Source organism: Cygnus atratus, unplaced genomic scaffold, assembly GCF_013377495.2.
Source record: "Cygnus atratus isolate AKBS03 ecotype Queensland, Australia unplaced genomic scaffold, CAtr_DNAZoo_HiC_assembly HiC_scaffold_144, whole genome shotgun sequence".
Lineage (NCBI taxonomy): Eukaryota > Metazoa > Chordata > Aves > Anseriformes > Anatidae > Cygnus > Cygnus atratus.
In genome coordinates this window covers 12,285-30,000 of record NW_026109737.1, presented here as the reverse complement: position 1 = coordinate 30,000, position 17,716 = coordinate 12,285, and the positions used below count along the sequence as shown (strand labels likewise).

Sequence of the window (17,716 nt, the reverse complement as noted above, 5' to 3'; positions counted from 1 at the left end):
AAACGGTTTTGCTTGCTTAGTAGCTAGGTGTCAGAGAGGGAGTTCTCGCTGGACTGGGTGCCGCGCAAGTTCTGAGAACATGCGATCTGTACCCCAGAGAAGGCTGATCGTGAGCGTAAGGGGAAAGAAACAGGAGCTGGACAGCGGCATGAAGGGTTTCAGGAGAAAGGCACAGCCTTGTCTGGCCTGAATGGCCGCACTGGCAGGCCAGGAAGCGCTGTCTGCAGATGGAGTTTGGGAAATGAAACGAAGTCCCTAGGGTTTGTTTTTCACCTCGAGAGGTCCGGGTAGTTCTGTCGGGTACCACCTGGATCTTCACTGCGAGGCCGGTAGCAGTCCTCGTGTTGGGACGTCCGTCTTTTTATTTATTTTTTAATTTTGCTTTCTGGATTACCAGTTTCAGGCAAATTACGGCGTTGGTGTTTGGAACAGGCCAAGTCGTGGCAACAGAAAACGTTGTGCTTCTGGGAAAGAGTTGGCAGAAATGAAGTGGGAAAAAGCCGGGTTAGGTGTCGGTTCTGCCTCGGCCTGCCCCACCTGCTGCCTAGAGAGGGATGGGGCTTCGTTGTTGACAAAACACCGCACAAGGAGTACGTAGCCGGGGCTGAAACAGCAGAAATCTGTCCCAAACTATCTTCTGGGTTTAGGCAGAGGGTGGCAAAGGATTACGACCTTCCTGTCGTGGTGGAGCAGCGCCCAGCAGCACGCCGCTAGCGCAGGGAAGCAGCAGAGCGGAGAACACCTGGGTGTTACTGCTCACCTCCGTGGCTCCAAAGGGCGCTGTGTGGGTTTCCTTCCTACGCTGGCGTAAGGGGAAGGCGGTGGTAGCGCTCCGTGGGGAAACGACCTCCCTGAGACGGGCTTTTAGCCCTGCAGCGATAATTGCAAAACCAAGAAATGAGGAGTTTGGGTTAGACCTGAAAGAAATCCAAGCAGAAAGTAAGAAACGCAGCCAGACGGCCTCAATTTTGCCCTGACGTGATGCCTCGAAACGCCCGATCGAGGTGTTTGAGCAATAAAGTAAATACGTCAGGCGTAGCCACAAATGTTTAACATTTAATTCTTCCTGGCATCGTTGTAGGGCAGAGTTGAGGCTCTTGGTGCACCTGGGCTTCGCTCCTGAGGCATGCTGCTTAAAAGTTTTTTTGCTCGCTCTGAATTTCCCGGGTTTGACTTCATGGCGTGTGGATAAATGCGATACCCGCGAAACGATTTCATGCTCTTTTTTTTTTTTTTTGGCCGTCGATGCCTAGCTCCGTGTCTCCACATTGCGTTGGTAGAAAAACCTTTTAAGTACCCCGTGCGTGGTGAAGAGGTGGGGCTGCTGTTACCCCGCAGCCGCACGGAGGTGCTCAGCGGCACGGTTTTGAAGGGGCTGGTTCACAGGTGCGGCAGCGGGGCCGATCCTGCGCTCTGCCGTGGCTTTTAAGGCTTTGGTGGAGCGGCTGTTCCTGCGGCTGGAGAGGAAGGCTGGGGGGCTGATGCATCCCAGGTCTCAAAGCGCGACGTTGGCTCGAGCTCCCCGTTGCCATTTCCGAGGCCTTCGGTGCTACCCAGACCTCCCGTCCCAGCTCTGACGCCTGAGCAAATCCATTTGCTGCGGGAAACGCTTGACGTGCGGCCGGGCTCCCTTTTAGACGCTCCTGAGTCGCTGCAGAGCAGCCCTGGAGGGGACGGAGGGCAGGGCCTGGCGATGGCAGGAGCTCCGTGAGCCCCTTTGCTTACGGCAGGCTTCGTGGCTGCAGCGTCAGCGCTTTTCCTAAAGCTCCCTGGGGAAAGACCGGACCCTTCCCCAAAGCCCGGAGTGCCCAGCTGGAGAAGGCGCGCGTGCAGCTAGCAGGGAGGTGACTTTTAGCGCCCGCTTTTAACGGAGGGATGTCAGATGGGTTTGTGAAGGGCGCTGCAGCTTTCGTACCGAACAGGCCAAATCCTGCCTGCGGCTCGGGTTCAGGGTGAAAGGGGGTTCAGGGTGAGATTGGATTTGAAACGCAGCCGGCGCGGATCTCTGCAAATTCGGCTTGTAGCTGCAAAACAGACGTGGGCCTTAAGGAGTTCGGTGCTTCTGGTAAACTTCCCTGACGCGAGTGCGAGATCGTTCCCCTCGGAGAGACAGGAGGGGATGAGCGCAGATCCTAGGAGCTTCCGCGCTCGACCTGTAGGTTCTCGGAGCGGTCACGACGCCCTTTGCCAGTGGTGTTGCCTTCCCAGGAGCTGCACTAGGACGTTTTTTTTTTTCTCAGGCTGAGCAGAGCCAGCAGCAGAGGCCGGGGCTGGCAGGTACCCCAGCTGCTCCCTCGCTCCCTCGGAGGAGGGCGCGAGCGGGCCGGCAGCGTGCCTCGCTGCGGAGCCTTGAGCTGCCAGAGGTGCCCGGAGCGGAGCGGGGAAGGAAGGAGCAGCCTGGCAGAGTGGGACGGAGACGCCTGTAACCGTAGGGTCGCGCTGGGGGAGGAACGGCAGGGACTTCCCCACCACGTCCACCTCTCCCGCAGCGTCTCTCCGGTTGGGCGATTGTGTGTGCTGAGGTTCAGGCTTGGGAGTTCATGGCTTTCTGTTTCTCTCTCCCTGCTGGTGACGTCAGCCTGCACCTGACCACCTTCAGCCTGCAGTACACCCCTCCCGTTGTGGCCTGCGTCTGTATCCACCTGGCTTGTAAATGGTCCAACTGGGAGATCCCAGTCTCCACGGACGGGAAGCACTGGTGGGAATACGTTGATGGCACTGTAACTCTGGAGCTCTTAGATGGTAAGTTTTGGAGCAAGGTCCCCCAAAGGCTCTTGTATTATCTTGGCATCTCTGTTCCTGCCATTCAAACACGGCCACTGGCCGGTTCACGGACTCAAGGGCTTCTGGTTTTGCCAAAGTTTCCAGTGCAGCAGCTGCTATGGTACAACAGAGATGGCAAAAGGCGCGCAGTGAGATGAGTTAACCTGTGGTCAGTGGTTCTAGCTGTCAGTATTTCCCCTCCTGGAGTAGCTCCATCTCATCAGTAGCTCCATTCATCAGTAAGTAGGGGGTTGCCCTGATGGACTTAGGGCTGGCCTGCCCGTCTCTGACCATCTTGCCTGGCTTTGTGTCTCCTCTGCAGAACTGACTCATGAATTCCTGCAGATCCTCGAGAAAACTCCCAACCGGCTCAAACGCATCCGGAACTGGCGGGTAAGAATCTGCTTTGTGGCCGCTTGCGGGAGAACGCGGGCCCTGCTGTTTCTGTGCGCTGTGCGGCGTCTCCAGCATGACAATGCCAGGCAGTGTCTGAAGGGCACGCGTGGGGGGAAGACTGAACACCGTGGGTCTGCAAAGTGTTCCTTCGGCGCTCGAGTGCCTCGTTTCTGAGTTAACTCTGTAGAAACCTTGGCCTTTCAGCTGCTCGAGCAGCTCCGTGCCCAACAGATGGGCATTTCTGCACGAGGAGGGGGGGGGGGGGGGGGGGGGGGGGGGGGGGGCAAAGTGGGTGTCTGTCAGCCAGCAGGAAAGCTGCTACCCGCGTCCTTTCTGTGACAGCCCGAGGTAAGCAACCGCTCGCTGCTTTTATTCAGGCCTCTCAGGCAGCCCGGAAGTCGAAGGCCGACGACCACAGCGAAGACAAGAGCCTGTCGGAGCAGACCATCCTCAACATGATTTCAAGGAACAACAGCTCGGACATGAATATCGCCGGCCTGATGAGCATGTCGACATCCTCGACGGCCGGCGCGGGGCCGTCCCTGCCGGCCTCGACCGATTCCCCCCGCGAGCAGAGCGGCGCGGAGGCGTCGCAGCCGGAGCACTGGCTGCCCCAGCATCCTCCCCCCAAGCTGGAAGCTGGCCAGGGCCACAGGACTAGCGAAAGCTCGTCGGCCGCCGAGCACCCTCCGCAGCAAGATGGCGCTGCTTATCAGAAGCAGGGCGGCAAGAACGCCCCGTCGGCCAAGGTGTCGCTCAAGGAGTACCGCGCCAAGCACGCCGAGGAGCTGGCGGCGCAGAAGCGGCAGCTGGAGAACATGGAGGCCAACGTGAGGTCTCAGTACGCCTACGCCGTGCAGAATCTCCTGGTCCAGCAGCAGCGGGAGAGGGAAGTCCAGCAGGACAGCAACCCCTCGCCCATCATCCTGAAAATCCCCATCGGCTCGGAGAACCCCGAGCGCCCTCCCGGCCCCGAAAAGAGTGACAAAGCCTCGGCTCTGAAGCTGAGGCTCCCGGTGGCGGGCGGAGGCGGCGAGAGGCCGCTCCCCTCCAAGCAGGAGGAGATCAAAATGCGCATCAAGGTGCCGAGCGCCGCGGACAGGCCCGGCTCCCTGGACGAGAGCGGCGCCAAGAGCCGGGAGCACAAGGAGAAGCACAAGGGCCACTCCTCCAACCACCACCACCACCACCACAACCATCACTCTCACAAACACTTGCACCCCCAGCTCGCCGCTGGCCCCAGCGGCGTGGTCGGCAAGCGGCCGGGAGACTCTAAACACGTCGGCCCGCCCAGCGCCGTGCCCCACAAAAGCTACGGCCTCTTCGGCTCTTCCTCCCGCAAGAGGCCCCCGCCGGAGGAGGCGGCGGCGGCGGGCGCGGCGCACGAGCACCAGCCCAAAGTCAGCAAAAGCTCCAAGGGCTCCGGGGCGCAGTTCCCTTATCCTCACCTCCCGGGCCACGGCTCGGAGGCCGGCGGCCTCCCTTTGCCCCCGGCTACCAAAACCCGGGGTCCCCACGGCAAATCGGACAAGGGGCCCGCGGGGGCCAACGGGCACAACGCCAGCCAGGCCAGTGACTACCAGGATACGGTCAACATGCTGCACTCGCTGCTGAGCGCCCAGGGCATGCAGCCCACCCAGCCCCCCGCCTTCGACTTCCACGCCTACGGCGAGCTCTTGAACCCCCCCAGGGCAGCCGCCGGCCCCAGAGCCGCCAACACGGACAGACCCCGGCCCCCGCCGCTGCCCTCAGAACCGCCCCCCCCGCTGCCTCCCCTCCCCAAATAATTCCTTTTTACTACTGAGTTGGGACAAACCGGCCTGCCCGCCCCGGCCCCCCCCCCCGAGCCGTCCCTGCGGTGGAGGGAGAGGGCTGTTTGCGTTCTCCGCTGCCTCCCCGAGAACTGTTTTATTAGAACTTTTCCTATTTACCGCGAGGAGTCGTCGAAGCTGTGAAAGGACAAAACCCCTTTCTCTTCCTCGCTCCCTCCCTCGCCGACTTCCAGGTTAGCAGCGGGGTCCGGCCCTGCTGGAACTGAAGCCCCCCCCCCCCCCCCGGGGAGCACGTATTGCGTGGGGGGGCCCTGGGGGGGGCGTTATTTAAAACACGTCGCAGAAAAACCCCGAGATGTTTTACAAATAATTTAAGCAGTAACTTATATCTTTAGCGTTCCTGTTCCTTTTTAAGTTTCGTGATGCTGGCAGGTGCCGCGGGGGACCCCGGCGGGGTTTGGGGCCGCTCGCCCGGCTTTGCGCGGCTCCGCTCGAGCTGATGGCGACAGAAAGTGGGTCGAGGAGCTTTTTGGGGTCAGAACGGAGGAAAAGGGTGCGTGGGGAGGGTGAGGGGCCACCGGGCTGGGCAGGTGGCGCGCGCCGAAGGCTCTTGGGGTGCTCCCGGTGGCGGTGGAGAGGGGCTGGCGTGCGAAGGGCCGGCGTGGAGCGAGGGTGCTGGGCCGGGTGCTGAGCCCTGGTGTCTGCAGAAGGTGATGCAAAGCCCGGAGCCCGCTCCGGGTGCGGGAGCGAGGCGCTGGTGCTGTGACCGCAGCCGGGACGCGGGCAGGGCTGGAGGGGGGCGCGGGGCAGCTCCGGGGTGGGGAACCCTGCCTGCGCCGGAGCTCCTCCCGCCCCCCTAAACCCCTAAATCTTTGGCCGAGGGCGCCCGCCTCTTGGGTCTGACGTTTCGGAAAAGCCGAACTTGTTTTGTTCTTCAGCCTCTCACTTTTCCGGACTTCAATAAACGTTACCGTCTCCACCTGCGTGCTGCGAGGCTCTGTTCCTACGCCGAGCTCCGCGCCTTCCTCCGCTTTCTGCCAACCCCCTGCGGGTAAATCCCGGGAGGTTTTTAGGGTCGGTTCCCACCTTTTGGGCTCCCACGTTAGGGTCGGTTCCCACCTTCTGGCCAACTCGGGGGGTAAATCGCCGGAGCTTTTGGGGCCGTTTCTGTGCTTTGGGCTCATCCTTCCTTTTCCCCGCTCCTTTTGGAGCCTGGGCTGGGAGCCCCCAGCTCCTGGGGGGGGGGGGCTTCGGGCATCTCCTGGGGGCTTTGGGGGCGTGGAGGCTTTGCCGGGGGGGGGGCTTTGGGGCGCTGGGTTTTGCCCCTACGATTTCGGGACCGGCTCCGAGCCAGGCGCGCCCCCGCCGCCCCCGGGGGGCTCTTCCCCAGCCCCGGCCACGTGCAGGCGCGGCCACGTGGCGGCTGCCCATCACGTGCCCCCCTCCCCGGGGCGCGGCCTTGTTTGAGTGACAGCGAGCTCGGCCAACCGCGCGCCGCGGGATGGCGGCAGGGCGGGCCAATGAGGAGGGGCGTAGGAGGGGGGGGCGGGCTGTGCGGGCAGGCGGCGGGGAGGCCGCGGCAGCAGCGAGGTAAGATGGCGGCGGCGCCGCTCGCCCGCTCGGGACAGGCGGGGCCCTTCCCTACCGGCCCCGCCGCGCTCCCCCGAGGCTCCCCCGGCCCCTCGCGCCCCTCCGCCGCTCTCCGCTCCGCCGCCGGCGCCGGGATGCGCTGGGGGGAGGGAGCGCCCCTCACGCTCGCCGCCCGCGGACAAAATGGCGGCGGCCGGCCGGGAGGCGGCGCCAGGGCGCATGCGCGGGGCCGGCGTGGGGAGGGCGGCGGAGCACGTGGGGGGGGGGCGCTGGGGCCGGGGCCTTGGAGGGGGGTGGCGAGGGGGTCCTGGGGGAGGGGGCGAGAGGTATTGGGGGGGGGGGTCCTGGGGTGGGCGAGGGGGTGCTGGGGGGGGTTCGAGGGGTGCTCGGGGGGGGGCGCCAGGGGGTCCTGGGGGGTTCGAGGGGTGCTGGGGGGGGCAGACAGCCCCCGGGGGGGCGTTGTGTGGGGTGCTATGGGGTAGGGGGATGGGGGTGCCCCCCGGGGACCCCCGTTTTCTGCCCCCCCCCCCCCGGGGACCCCCATTTCCCCCCCCCCCCAGGGACCTCCGTGTCCTCCCCCGGGACCTGTTTCCCCCCCTCGAGGACCCCCGTGTTCCCCCACTGGGGACCCGTATTCCCCCCTGGAGGACCCCCGTTTTCCTCGCTGGGGGCCCCCCTTTTTTCCCTGGGGACCCATTTCACCCCGTCGGGGATCCCCGTTTCCTCCCCCGGGGCCCCCGTTCCCCTCCACCACCCCACCCGGGGACCCTCCGCTGTAGGAGCTGCTTTGTCCCCCCCCCCCAGTGTCCCAGCAGGACGAGGAGTTGCGTTGGGATGCCCTGGCAGGCGTCAGCCGAGGCCGCGCGGTTTATTTCATTCCTTCTGATTCCTTTGCCCGCCTCCGGCAGCTGCTGGCATGAACAGAATTCGGATCCACGTCTTGCCGTCGAGCCGAGGCCGCCTCACGCCCGTGCCGCGGCCCCAGGAGCCTCTGGCATGTGCCTTCACCCACCGGCAGTGCTCGCAGCCGCGCCTGGAGGGCCAGGAGTTCTGCATCAAGCACATCCTGGAGGACAGGAGCGCCCCTTTCAAGCAGTGCAGCTACGTCTCCGCCAAGAACGGAAAACGGTGCCCGAACGCTGCGCCCAAACCGGAGAAGAAGGATGGGTGAGTCCCACTGGTTCTCTGCTCCTACATCAAATTGAATTAAAACGGGCAGGGGAAGGTTTTTCACGTACGGCACGGGCGTTGCAGGGCCTTTCCATTCAGCCGATGCGCTGAAGTTAACCTCAGGCAAGTTATTGAAGCGCTTCGGGGCTAGAAGAAGACCCCACAAGTGCTGGAGACTTCGCGCGGAGCGTTTCTGCTCCCGGTGGGCTGCCGGGCTGCTGCCCTCTGCCCTCCCAAGGTGGCTGCGCCCAGGCCCTTTGTCAGAGCGGTCCTTGCACCCATGTGCACCTGGGTTCAGCCCAGCAAGTTCGAGTTGGAGTCTGTTCTTACGGCTCATCCTCAGCGCGTGTGCTCTGGTTGTGTTTGATTTGGAGCTGTTGTCGTTGACGCGTGTGGGACGTTCTGGCTGCTGTGGCTGGAAGGACCTGGAACATCATCACATCCAGCCAGCACGTCGGTGGGGTACAGTTTTGCTCCTTGGCGCATCGAGCTGCGTTTCATCCTCAGAGGTTACCAAGAACAGTGGTAGTCTTGATTCTGCCCTTGGTCCCTCTGCGATAAAAAAGCTCCGTCCGCTTTGGCCAGCGTGAAAAATCCAGTGTGAACGCTTGGAAGCAGAATAGCTCGCCTCAGTGGCTTGAAGTAAAAAGCTCTTTTCTCTCTCTGCTCCTGCGCCCTGCGGCTGCCAGCTCTGGAGCTAGGGGCGGTGTTTGAGCGGTGCCGTGTGGTCCGCGAGCCACCTGGGGCTCTCTGGCATTTCCCTGCTCTACCTGCAGCCAGGGGCGGGTGGTTTTGTTCCGCGGGTGAGAGCGGGGCGCGCTTCGGGTGCCGGGGAACGTTTCTCAGTGTCTCACTTGTTCGTTTTGCTGGCCGAGGGCTTGGAGTGGTAATGGGCTCGTGATTTATCCCCGCAGCGTGTCGTTCTGCGCGGAGCACGCCCGTCGGAACACGCTGGCGCTCCAAGCTCAGATGAAGAAGTCCAACCCCGGACCTGTGAGCGAGACGCTCCTCTGCCAGCTCAGTTCTTACGCCAAAACAGAGCTGGGCTCCCAGACTGCAGAGAGCAGCCGCAGCGAAGCCAGCCGCATCCTGGGTAAGCACTGAAAGCAAAACCACGACCCGGTGCTCTCCTTTCTGTGGAGAAGCGCTGAGGGTAGGACTTGTTAAACCCAGCGAAGCAAAGATCCCAGGGCTCCACGGGTACAAGACCGTGTTCTGCAGCCCCTGGCGCGTCTTGCGTGCTGCTGACTGCAGACAAGTCACGCCACCCAAAGTCACACCAGCCCAAAATCCTGCAGGTCCCCTTCCCCTGCAGCTGCAGGGCAGAAACCCTAGCTAGCTTCCCTCTGTGCTGCCTGGCGCCTGTCAAACACCGGTGCTGAGCTCCCTGACTTGCGGGGTCGCTCGGTGGGCACCATCCAGCAGTTTTAGGCCCCTCGCCAGGTGGGGGCTGTTTCGCCCGCACCCACTTGGTGCGTTCCTTCCCGTTCCGCGTCCCTGCTGGCGGGGAAGAGCCCCTCGTGGCACGAAGCAGAGCAAATTCACCTTCAGGGGGCTGCGGAGCCGAGCACCTCCGGTGCCTGGCCGTGCTCGAGCACGAGCCGCGGGGCTGTGCCCGGTCTCTTAGTGCCCCTCGTTCCTCAGATGAGGACAGCTGGAGCGACGGCGAGCAGGATCCTATCACCGTGGACCAGACGTGGCGAGGGGACCCGGACAGCGAGGCTGACAGCATCGATAGCGACCAAGAGGATCCCTTGAAGTGAGTGGGTGGCTCCTGCCCGGTGACGCGTGCAGCGTGCAGAGCGTTAGCTCGGGGCGATATTGGGAAGCAGCCGTTGTGTTAACGAGGTGACGTTATTAACGGCGCTGCGCTGGGACTTGGTTCCGTGGTGAGTTTCTGGGTGTGGATGCTTGTCAAGGCTTGGGCCTGGCGGTTCTGGGCAGCCTTTGATGCTGATCTCCTCCTTCAGTCTGGAGCGGGCCACGTGAGCAGCAGTCTCGGGGCGATCTCTTAATTTAAATTAGGAGTAAAAATCGGTATTTCTGCTTGTCACCCACTGGTCCGTCGAACTCGGCCCTGCTCAGCCAGCATTTCTGATAACGTCTGCGTCATTCGGCGAGGGGAACAGCCCCGGGCGACCTTACAAACCATACCCTGGTTTTGTGGGTGCTTTCCAGGCATGCTGGCGTGTACACAGCCGAGGAGGTGGCGCTGATCATGCGCGAGAAGCTGATCCGCCTGCAGTCCCTGTACATCGACCAGTTCAAGCGGCTCCAGCACCTTCTGAAGGAGAAGAAGCGACGATTCCTGCACAGCCGCAAGGGCGAGCACGAAGCCATAGGCAAGTACCGGTGCAGGCAGTCACTGGTGCGTATCCTTCCGTCCGAGGGCACCGGGCTTCTCTAAAACACGCACAACTCTACATTTAAAAGATGTTTTTTTAAAAAAAAGGGGGTTAGAGAGGGTATTTGTGTGGCTGGCCCCGTGCCTGGAGATCGATATCGTTTGGGTTAGAGAGGTTGCCGGATTTCTTTGCTCTTCAAAGTTTGCGCTGTTGCCAGGAAATGAGACTACAAAGTTAATTCGGAGACAAAAGTTCTTTTTTTGTATGGGATTTCCTGTTTTTGGTCTTATAAACAAAAAAATTTATTCATCTGCAGGCTCCTGTCTGCAGTGGCAGAGGTTTGTTTCGGTAGCTGCACCAGTGCTGCTGTAATGACGTAGTCCTCCTTAGCACGGATGCAACTTTTTTTTTTTTTTTACAAAAGCACTGCTGCCTCGCTCGGCTTTCTCACTGAAAACGCTCTCGGAGGCAGGAGCTGGTGGCTGAGCAGAGGCAGGCCCACGTTACAGAACTGGCTGAAAGTTTACAGCGCAAAGAACGCTTCCCTAGCGTGGTCTTATAATAGCTCAGCTCGGAAAATGGCACGATGCAGCTCGGTCCCGAGTAAAAATAACTGGAAGTTTGGTACGTAACAATTTTGTAGGACTCGTTTTAGCAAACCAGAGATGCAGATCCTGACCGCTGCCCTGTAATTACAGCTGGGAGTGCTTACGGGAAGCTTCCAGAACTTGCACGGGAGCGAGCTGAAATTTGAAAAATTTCTATTCTGCCCCTAGAAATCACAATCAGCTTTGGCCAAATTATTTTAAAAGACGGTTAAAAATAGTCAGCCCGAGAGCTCCTCGCGGGCACGGGGCAATCGGGATACGTTTCGGGATGGAGTCTGCTTTGTCATTCTCTTGTGTAACCCAAAGATGTGCTTCCTGTTTACACGCGCAGCGCTCCCGGCTCGTTCCTTCGCTGCGTTGACTCCCGTCGCCAGTCAGCTGCCGGAGCTCTCGAGGGCCGATTTTGGCTCTCGGTACCCAAAAAACGAAACGGAAAGAGCGTGGCGGGTGGGCGGCGTGGTGTTTTCGCTGATTCCCTCCCTCGCTCCCCGCCAGGCAGCAGCCTCCTGACGGGCCCCGAGGGGCTCATGGCCAAGGAGCGCGAGAACCTGAAGCGCCTCAAGTGCCTGCGGCGCTACCGGCAGCGCTACGGCGTGGAGGCCCTGCTGCACCGGCAGCTGAAGGAGCGCAGGATGCTGGCAACCGACGGCGCTGCCCAGCAGGTACGTCCGGCAGCTCAGGGCCTGCCTGGGGCTTCGGTTTCCCCTGGTGGCTGTGTCTCTCCCTCTTGGTCCCCTGTGCCCCTCGTGAGGCTCTTCCTGCAAAGAGGAAAGCGTCGGTCCTGCCTGGCACCCCGCAGCGTCCACACGTTGACTAAAACGTTGTGGGTTCACGGAGGCGTTTTAAAACAGGCACCAAAACTACGCAGAAGTTGCGGTGCGGGGGTGCAGAATTTTCCCTTTTGAACGGGGGAGCTCAGTGGCTTCCACCGCTGGAAAATGCGTGGAAAATGTTCCTTGGCATGGCGGTGACATGCGGACTCCTCCCAGACCTGTGGGGACCCGAATGCGGGCCCCCTGCGTCGTACACGAAACTAAATTTGAAGCTGTTGGCAGCCATTTCTTCATGGCCGTTGTAAAATTTAAAGCCTTCCCTTAACTGGCTTCTGGAAGTTAGGAGATAAGTCGGAGAAAACCCGTTCTTCTCTGCGACAAACTCATGGGGTGAGGCTCTTTCGATGGAAGCCCAGACTTGCCGCATTATCTCAGCCCTGTCTCAACAAAAGCATGAATGGGAAGGAGATAACGAGGATCCGCTGTAGTTAAGGGAGTTTAATCTTGGCGCGTGTTGAAAGCGGACTGCGGGCGTTGCGTGGCCCAGGGGGGGTTCTCTGGAAAGCCAACAGAGCTCTGAGCTGTTCTCCTGGACTTGCAGGCGCACACCACCCGCTCCAGCCAGCGGTGCCTGGCCTTTGTGGATGATGTCCGATGCTCCAACCCGTCTCTCCCGATGACCAGGCACTGCCTTACTCGTATCCTTTGATCTCGGGCCCGGCTGCCAGCGGTTTGATCCTCCTTTTTTTTTTTTCCCCTCTTTGGCCCTAAGTCAAAGCCATCGGTTTGCTGTAGCCGTTGGTTTCAAGCAGGAGCCCAGAGGAATTTTCTTCCTGTGGTACGCTGGCTGTTCCAGAGCATCTCAAGGGTGCGGCCAGTTCACTTGGAAGGGACAAGGGAACCTCGCGAAGCCCGAGGCAGGCCCCGAGCTGGCTGCCAGCTGCGTTAAGGGGGGACGGAAGCAGGTCCGCGCTCCGTAAATCCCTGCTCCCGCCTTGGCTGCGGGCGCTGGGTCCCAGCGGCCGTCGGAGCGGGGTCTGCCGAGCTCTCGGTGCGAGAGGTGGGTGTAGGAAGGGACGTCTGACAGTGCTGCAGCACTGCTTCGGGGAGGATTTGAAGGAAGGAATAGATTCGGCCTGGCTGCGACTGCCGTTGTCCAGCTTGGGGCTTGGTCTCCTTCAACTCCTTGGAAGGCTCACGCCTGCGAGAAGAGCCTCAGCGTTTCGAGGGCCAGCGCTGCCGTTCCCCCGGGGATCCGCGAGCCAGTTGTGCACCCCGTGGGGCAGTGGGACAGGGCGGGCGCGGCCAGGAGCAGCTCGGGGCCGTGCTCGCAGCTGCTGTGAGTCAGGAGCAGCCCCGGAGCAGAGCTGGCAGGCAGGGGAGGATGAGCTTTGGGTTTGTTTTCTTACCGGGGCTGGCAGATCCTCCTCGAGCCGTGCGCGGGGAGCAGCCCAGGGAGCAGGAAGCTGCCATTGTTTCTCTCCAGTGGCCGTATACTTGCAAATAAAGGCAGGATAAATACCTACAAAGCGCTTTGAGCAAGTTGCTGTTTGCAGCTGGCTTACTTGGAGCAGGGCAGGGAGTGGAAAAAACGAGGTTTTATTTCCTCGTGTCTGAGCCGTCCGCTGACTTTCGCTGCCGCAAACAAGCCCTTTACTTCGGGTAGCCCTGCCGAGCCGATAACATCTGCAGCCTGCTCTGCTTTGTGCATTGTCGGGAGGCTCTCGGGCTTTGTTTGGTTTTTCAGGAGCTCGACTGTTTGTGACAAGGCGTTAAAGGGAGCGAACCAGCTGGGTTGTCGGGCTCCAGGTGGAGCTCGGGGTTTCGTCGTCTTGGCAGCCCGTGCTTTTTGGCTACCAGGAGAGCGAGCGCTTGAGCTGGAGTCATTCGGAGAGATTAAAATCTGGCATCCCCACCCTGCTGCTCCTGCAGAGACGCTTTCCTCGCCCTCGAGTGCCTGCTAGGTCTGGCTCCTCGGGGCTGAGCTCCGCACCATTAGGGCCGGCACCGATCAGGGGCTCTGCGGCGTGAGAGGTGAGGGGGGGGAGAGGACGAACCCGAATGAAACCTAGTCAGCTCGGGGGACAGGGTTAAACTCGGCGCCTCTCGCCGGCACACGTGGGTTTGGAAGATTGTTTTCCCTCTCCCACCCCGCGTTGTGTAAAGGGAACTTGTCAAATGTTGAGGATGGCCTGCCGGCTGTTCGGGTGGGGTTGTTGTCGAGGTGCCCGTCCAGAAAGCCTTGCTCCACGCTCGAGACCTGCCGTGGCGCCCAGCACGGGTCGTCACCGGGTGAAGAGACCGGGACACGATCCCGGGGGTGGGGAGAAGGCCGCCCGTGCAGCCCCTCGGGCTGCCTGCCGTGCTCTGTTGTCCCGCGGGGTTCTCGCGCTGGGCGAGGACGGGGTTTGGGCTCCTGCTGCTGCTGGTGGATCGCTCTGCAAGCGCAAACGCAATTGGAGCAAAGTCTCCCTTTGTGATTAAAGGCAGGAAATCCCATTTACACCTCTGGCAGGAATAGGTTTTCCACTGGGAAGGAAAATGCAGTGGGAAGGTAGAAATACCGGAACTAAACTCCTGGCGGTGGAAACAGCATTGTGCGCGCTGCTGTCCCCGCTGCCTGCTGGATGTGGAAGCGCGTGCAGATGCCTTTTAAATGGACGTCTGCAAATAAAAGTAAGCCCGGGCGCGTGTAATATCTTCCATCTGAGGATCCGCGAGTGCTTTACGGCGATCCAGCTAAGCCTTCCAGCCCCCCCCGGGAGGCCGTAGCCGTTGTCCCCGTTTTCCATCACGTAAGTAACGTGGCCCACGCCGCTGGGCAGTCGGGGCGCAGCTCTGGAGCCTGGGCTTTGGCCTTGCAGAATTGTAGGGTTTTTAACGTTAATCTGGAGGGTGGGAGGATGCGTGGGGAGCACTTAAAGCTTTATAGTCTTCGTATAGCTTGCGTGCTGTAACGCGCAGGTTTCCCTTGACCGCATCGTGCCAGACATCTGTCAGGACGCTAACCAGACTCTGTTCAAGCCGTGTCAAGGCTCGGAGGAGGTGCCGTGCAACAAGCCCGTTCCTGTGAGCCTCTCCGAGGAGCCCTGCTGCCCGCTCCACCTCCGCCTGCCCCCGCAGATGTACGTACCCGAGCAGGTGCTCTCTGTCCCCGAGGAGCTGGAGGCAGCCCCCACAGACCTGTACCTGAGCGCTGCTGAGCTCCAGCCAACGGAGAGCTTGCCCCTGGAGTTCAGCGACGTAAGTCGGAGCAGTTGTGCAGCGTGCTCTAGGCAAGCGAGGGGTCCTGCAGGAAGCCTTCCCCGAAATTTGCTGCTTTCAGGACGTGCTACGAAGCCAGGCTGAGCTGCTCGAGGAGTGGGCTGCGGTGCAGCAGGCCCCAGCGCTCCCGGTGCGGAGCATCGCAGAAAGCCACTGCCTCCCCAGCACCCGTAACAGAATCATTTTTGTCCTTGCTGGCTTGGAGAAGAACAGCCTCTTGAAAAATGAGCAGAAATGCGAAGGGTTTGGGAGGTGCTTGTTTCCGTAGGGTTTGAAACAGCATAGTTGGTGACTGCTCCTTTGGAAGGGCTGTCCTCTTGTTTAAATCAGTATTTAGCTTTTTTTAAAAAAAGGGGATCCACGAGCCAGTTGTGCTCCCCCCCCCCCTTCTCTCCCATGAGGAGTACGCGAGGGTTTTAATCCCCCAGATTATTCCGATGTCCCGCACGGACGTTAAGCCTCCGTGCTTAAAATCCTTCGCAATTTGCTTAACCAAAAATCCCGCGGTCATTTGGAGCCGCTCGTGCGCATGAAGCGTCGTCTTGGTTTTATATTTGGGTGTCCCTGAGATCTCGGGCGCTTCCATCGGAGGGCAGACCTGGCAACTTGCTGACAGCGAGGGGTTTTCTCGGGGGCCGCGGGCTGGCGCACGGACCGCGTGGCGCTGCCGGGGGGCCGAGGCGGGCCTGGCACCGCCGAGGTCGGCAGCGCTGCCCCGGCTTCGGCGGGCGTTGGAGCGGCGCCCGGCTCCTTCCTGTGGGGCCGAGCGCTCGCGAGGCAGAGCCAGAGCGCGGCGGCGTGAACGCGGCCTTTGTGGGAGAGGGTTTTTTTTTTTTTTTTTTTTTTTTCAGGGCAGAAAGGAGAAACGGAGCCCTTCTTCTGCCCCAGCCCGGCCCCTGAGAGGGCTCCCCTGCTCCGCAGGGTTTCGGGTGGTGCGGGCAGGAGCCCAGAAACCCAGCCCCGTCCCCTGAAAGGACGCGTTTGCCCAGTCTTAGGGGCAGCCCTGTGGGTGCGGGTGCCCCCCGTGTGCTGCTCGGACGGGGGGGGCGTGGGGCTGCCCGCTGGGGGGCTGCACCGAGGGCTTTACCCCAGGGCTTCTGGCTCGGATGCCCCTCGAGAGCCCCACGTCCTCGGCTCAGGCTGGGAGCTGCGGCTGCGGGGGGTGTCCCGCGTCGTGGCAGCCTGGCGAAGTGCCGCTGGGAGTCGTGGGCATCCCGCCTTGACGTCGGACACCCTCCGAAGCCAACCCGTCCTTTAAAAAGAGCCTTGCGGGACCCCCCGCCTCCCACAGGAGGGTTAGCGGCACGCCGCGGGCAGCGGTGAGGGGTAAGGCAGAGGCTGCACATCCCAGGGGTCTCTGTCGGGGGAAGCGATGAGGCTGCTGCTGAGTTTCGGTAGGGGGGTGAAAGCCTCGGGTGTCCCGGGGAGGTCGGAGCCCCTTGGGCGCGTCCCCTTGCCTCCCACCTCTGCGGCGGGAGGGCAGCAGCACGCTGCTTTCCTCCCGGGCCTCTGAAGCCCCGCGGAGGAGCGAGGGGCTGCCAGGAGGGCTGCGAAGGCTCCTGCCGGCGTCTCCCGTGGGGCTCCTCCTGCTGATGGGGCCGCTCTGCCTGTGCTCTCTCGTAGGACCTGGACGTGGTGGGCGACGGCATGCAGTGTCCCCCGTCCCCTCTGCTCTTCGATCCCTCCGTGGCCCTCGACCAGTCCATCAGAGACGTGGCCGAGGCCCCCATAGACATTCTGGCCCTGGAGGAGCCGGCCCCAGCGGGCGTCCCGGCGCAGGCGGTGCCGCCGGACAGAGGGAGCTCGTCTGCCCACGGCTTCCCCGCTGCCGCCGAGCCTCCTGCGCAGGTAGAGCCGGAGCGCTGCTCCCGGGGGGCTTTCAGCCCGAGCACGGCTCCTGCTGCAGGCAAAACTGTGTCCCCCGGGGCTGTGCCCGAGCCCGGGCTGTGCCATCGCCGTCCCCCCGCAGCAGCCCTCGTGGCGTGCCCACGCTCCGGGCGGCGCTGCCGGCGTGGAGCCTGTCCCCGGGGAGCCGGGGGCTGCTCTCCGTGGGTGGCTCGGTGTCGCTGAGCTGTCCGCGACGTGGTAGGGACATCTCGGCTGCAGGCTGGGGACGGGATCAGGGGCTCGACCCCCTTGCGGGACCCCCCCCCCTCTTTTTTTTTTTTTTTTTCCCCCCCCCGTGTGGGGATTTGGAGGGCAGCTGTTGCCTTCTGTGCAGAAAGGGCTTGGACTCTGATCGTGTTCCCCTCGCCCTGCTCTCACCGGGGTGGTTTTGTCACTTGGGTGCTCGCCGTGGGGGTGGTTGGGAGGCATCCTCGGCTGCCCCATCCCCGGTCTGCTCTCCCCCCTTGGCCGACGCCCCCCCGCAGCCCTCCTCGGGAGCTGGGCGTAGGGGCAGGGATCCCTCCCCAGGCTCTGAACGAAGGCCGCCGGTTTGCCGTAGCCGCTGGTTTCAAGCAGGAGCCCAGAGGAAAACGGCTCCTGGTCTGTTGGCGTTCCCGGCCCCGTGGGGCGACCAACTCGTGCGGGAGCGACACGGGGCTGGGCCTCCCCTCGCCGCTACCCCCCCTCCTCCCCCCCCCCCCCAGCTGCGTCCCCCCTGCACCCATCGCACTGTTTTTATTTTTCTCTCCTGGACAGAGCCTCCTGCGCCCAGGGCCCCTGGACGAGAGGCGGCCGGAGGAGACCCCGACCTGCGGCGCGGCCGCCAACGGGAACCCGGAGCTGGCCTCCGGGAGCTGAGCCGCGAGCGAGCGGCTTCCCCGTGAGCGCGGAGCCCCCGCGGCACCCCCGGCTCGCCCAGCACCGGGCTCAGCACCGGGCTCAGCACCGCCAGCAGCGGCTCCGAGCAGCGGAAGGGGGGCTGCGGCCCCCCCTGCGTGGGGTCCTGCCCCTGTCAGGGTGGGGGGGGGGTGGAGGGGGGGCGTGGGGGGCGAGGGAGAGCTCCCCCACCCACCCCCCGTGGCGAGGTGGAAGCCGGAGGGGTCCTGGGAGGGGGGGGGGGGGGGATTTGGTGGGGAAGGGGGGGACGG

General features: G+C 62.4%; 2 protein-coding genes and 1 non-coding gene across 3 annotated transcripts in view; all 3 read left to right on the top strand.

Annotated features, from left to right (window-relative positions):
• CCNT1 (cyclin T1) overlaps positions 1 to 5,977 on the top strand; it is a 9,394-nt gene extending 3,417 nt beyond the window's left edge. The window contains exons 6-8 of the mRNA XM_035572551.2: positions 2,579 to 2,742; positions 3,086 to 3,156; positions 3,537 to 5,977. Coding sequence (XP_035428444.1) covers positions 2,579 to 2,742; positions 3,086 to 3,156; positions 3,537 to 4,946 — 1,645 coding nt within the window. The 3' untranslated portion in view covers positions 4,947 to 5,977. The remainder of the gene's footprint in view (positions 1 to 2,578; positions 2,743 to 3,085; positions 3,157 to 3,536) is intronic.
• Positions 5,978 to 6,471: 494 nt separating this feature from the next.
• Positions 6,472 to 17,426, top strand: KANSL2 (KAT8 regulatory NSL complex subunit 2). Its single transcript, XM_050716656.1, has 10 exons — positions 6,472 to 6,521; positions 7,430 to 7,688; positions 8,606 to 8,784; positions 9,336 to 9,450; positions 9,870 to 10,037; positions 11,144 to 11,306; positions 12,019 to 12,115; positions 14,407 to 14,660; positions 16,305 to 16,529; positions 17,325 to 17,426. Exons 2-10 carry the CDS (start codon positions 7,438 to 7,440, stop codon positions 17,424 to 17,426), a joined length of 1,554 nt encoding a protein of 517 aa, XP_050572613.1. The 5' UTR covers positions 6,472 to 6,521; positions 7,430 to 7,437.
• On the top strand, positions 12,179 to 12,315 carry LOC118261646 (small nucleolar RNA SNORA2/SNORA34 family). The gene has a single exon (XR_004782432.1). It is a non-coding gene; the product is annotated as a small nucleolar RNA SNORA2/SNORA34 family (small nucleolar RNA).
• Positions 17,427 to 17,716: the final 290 nt, after the last annotated feature.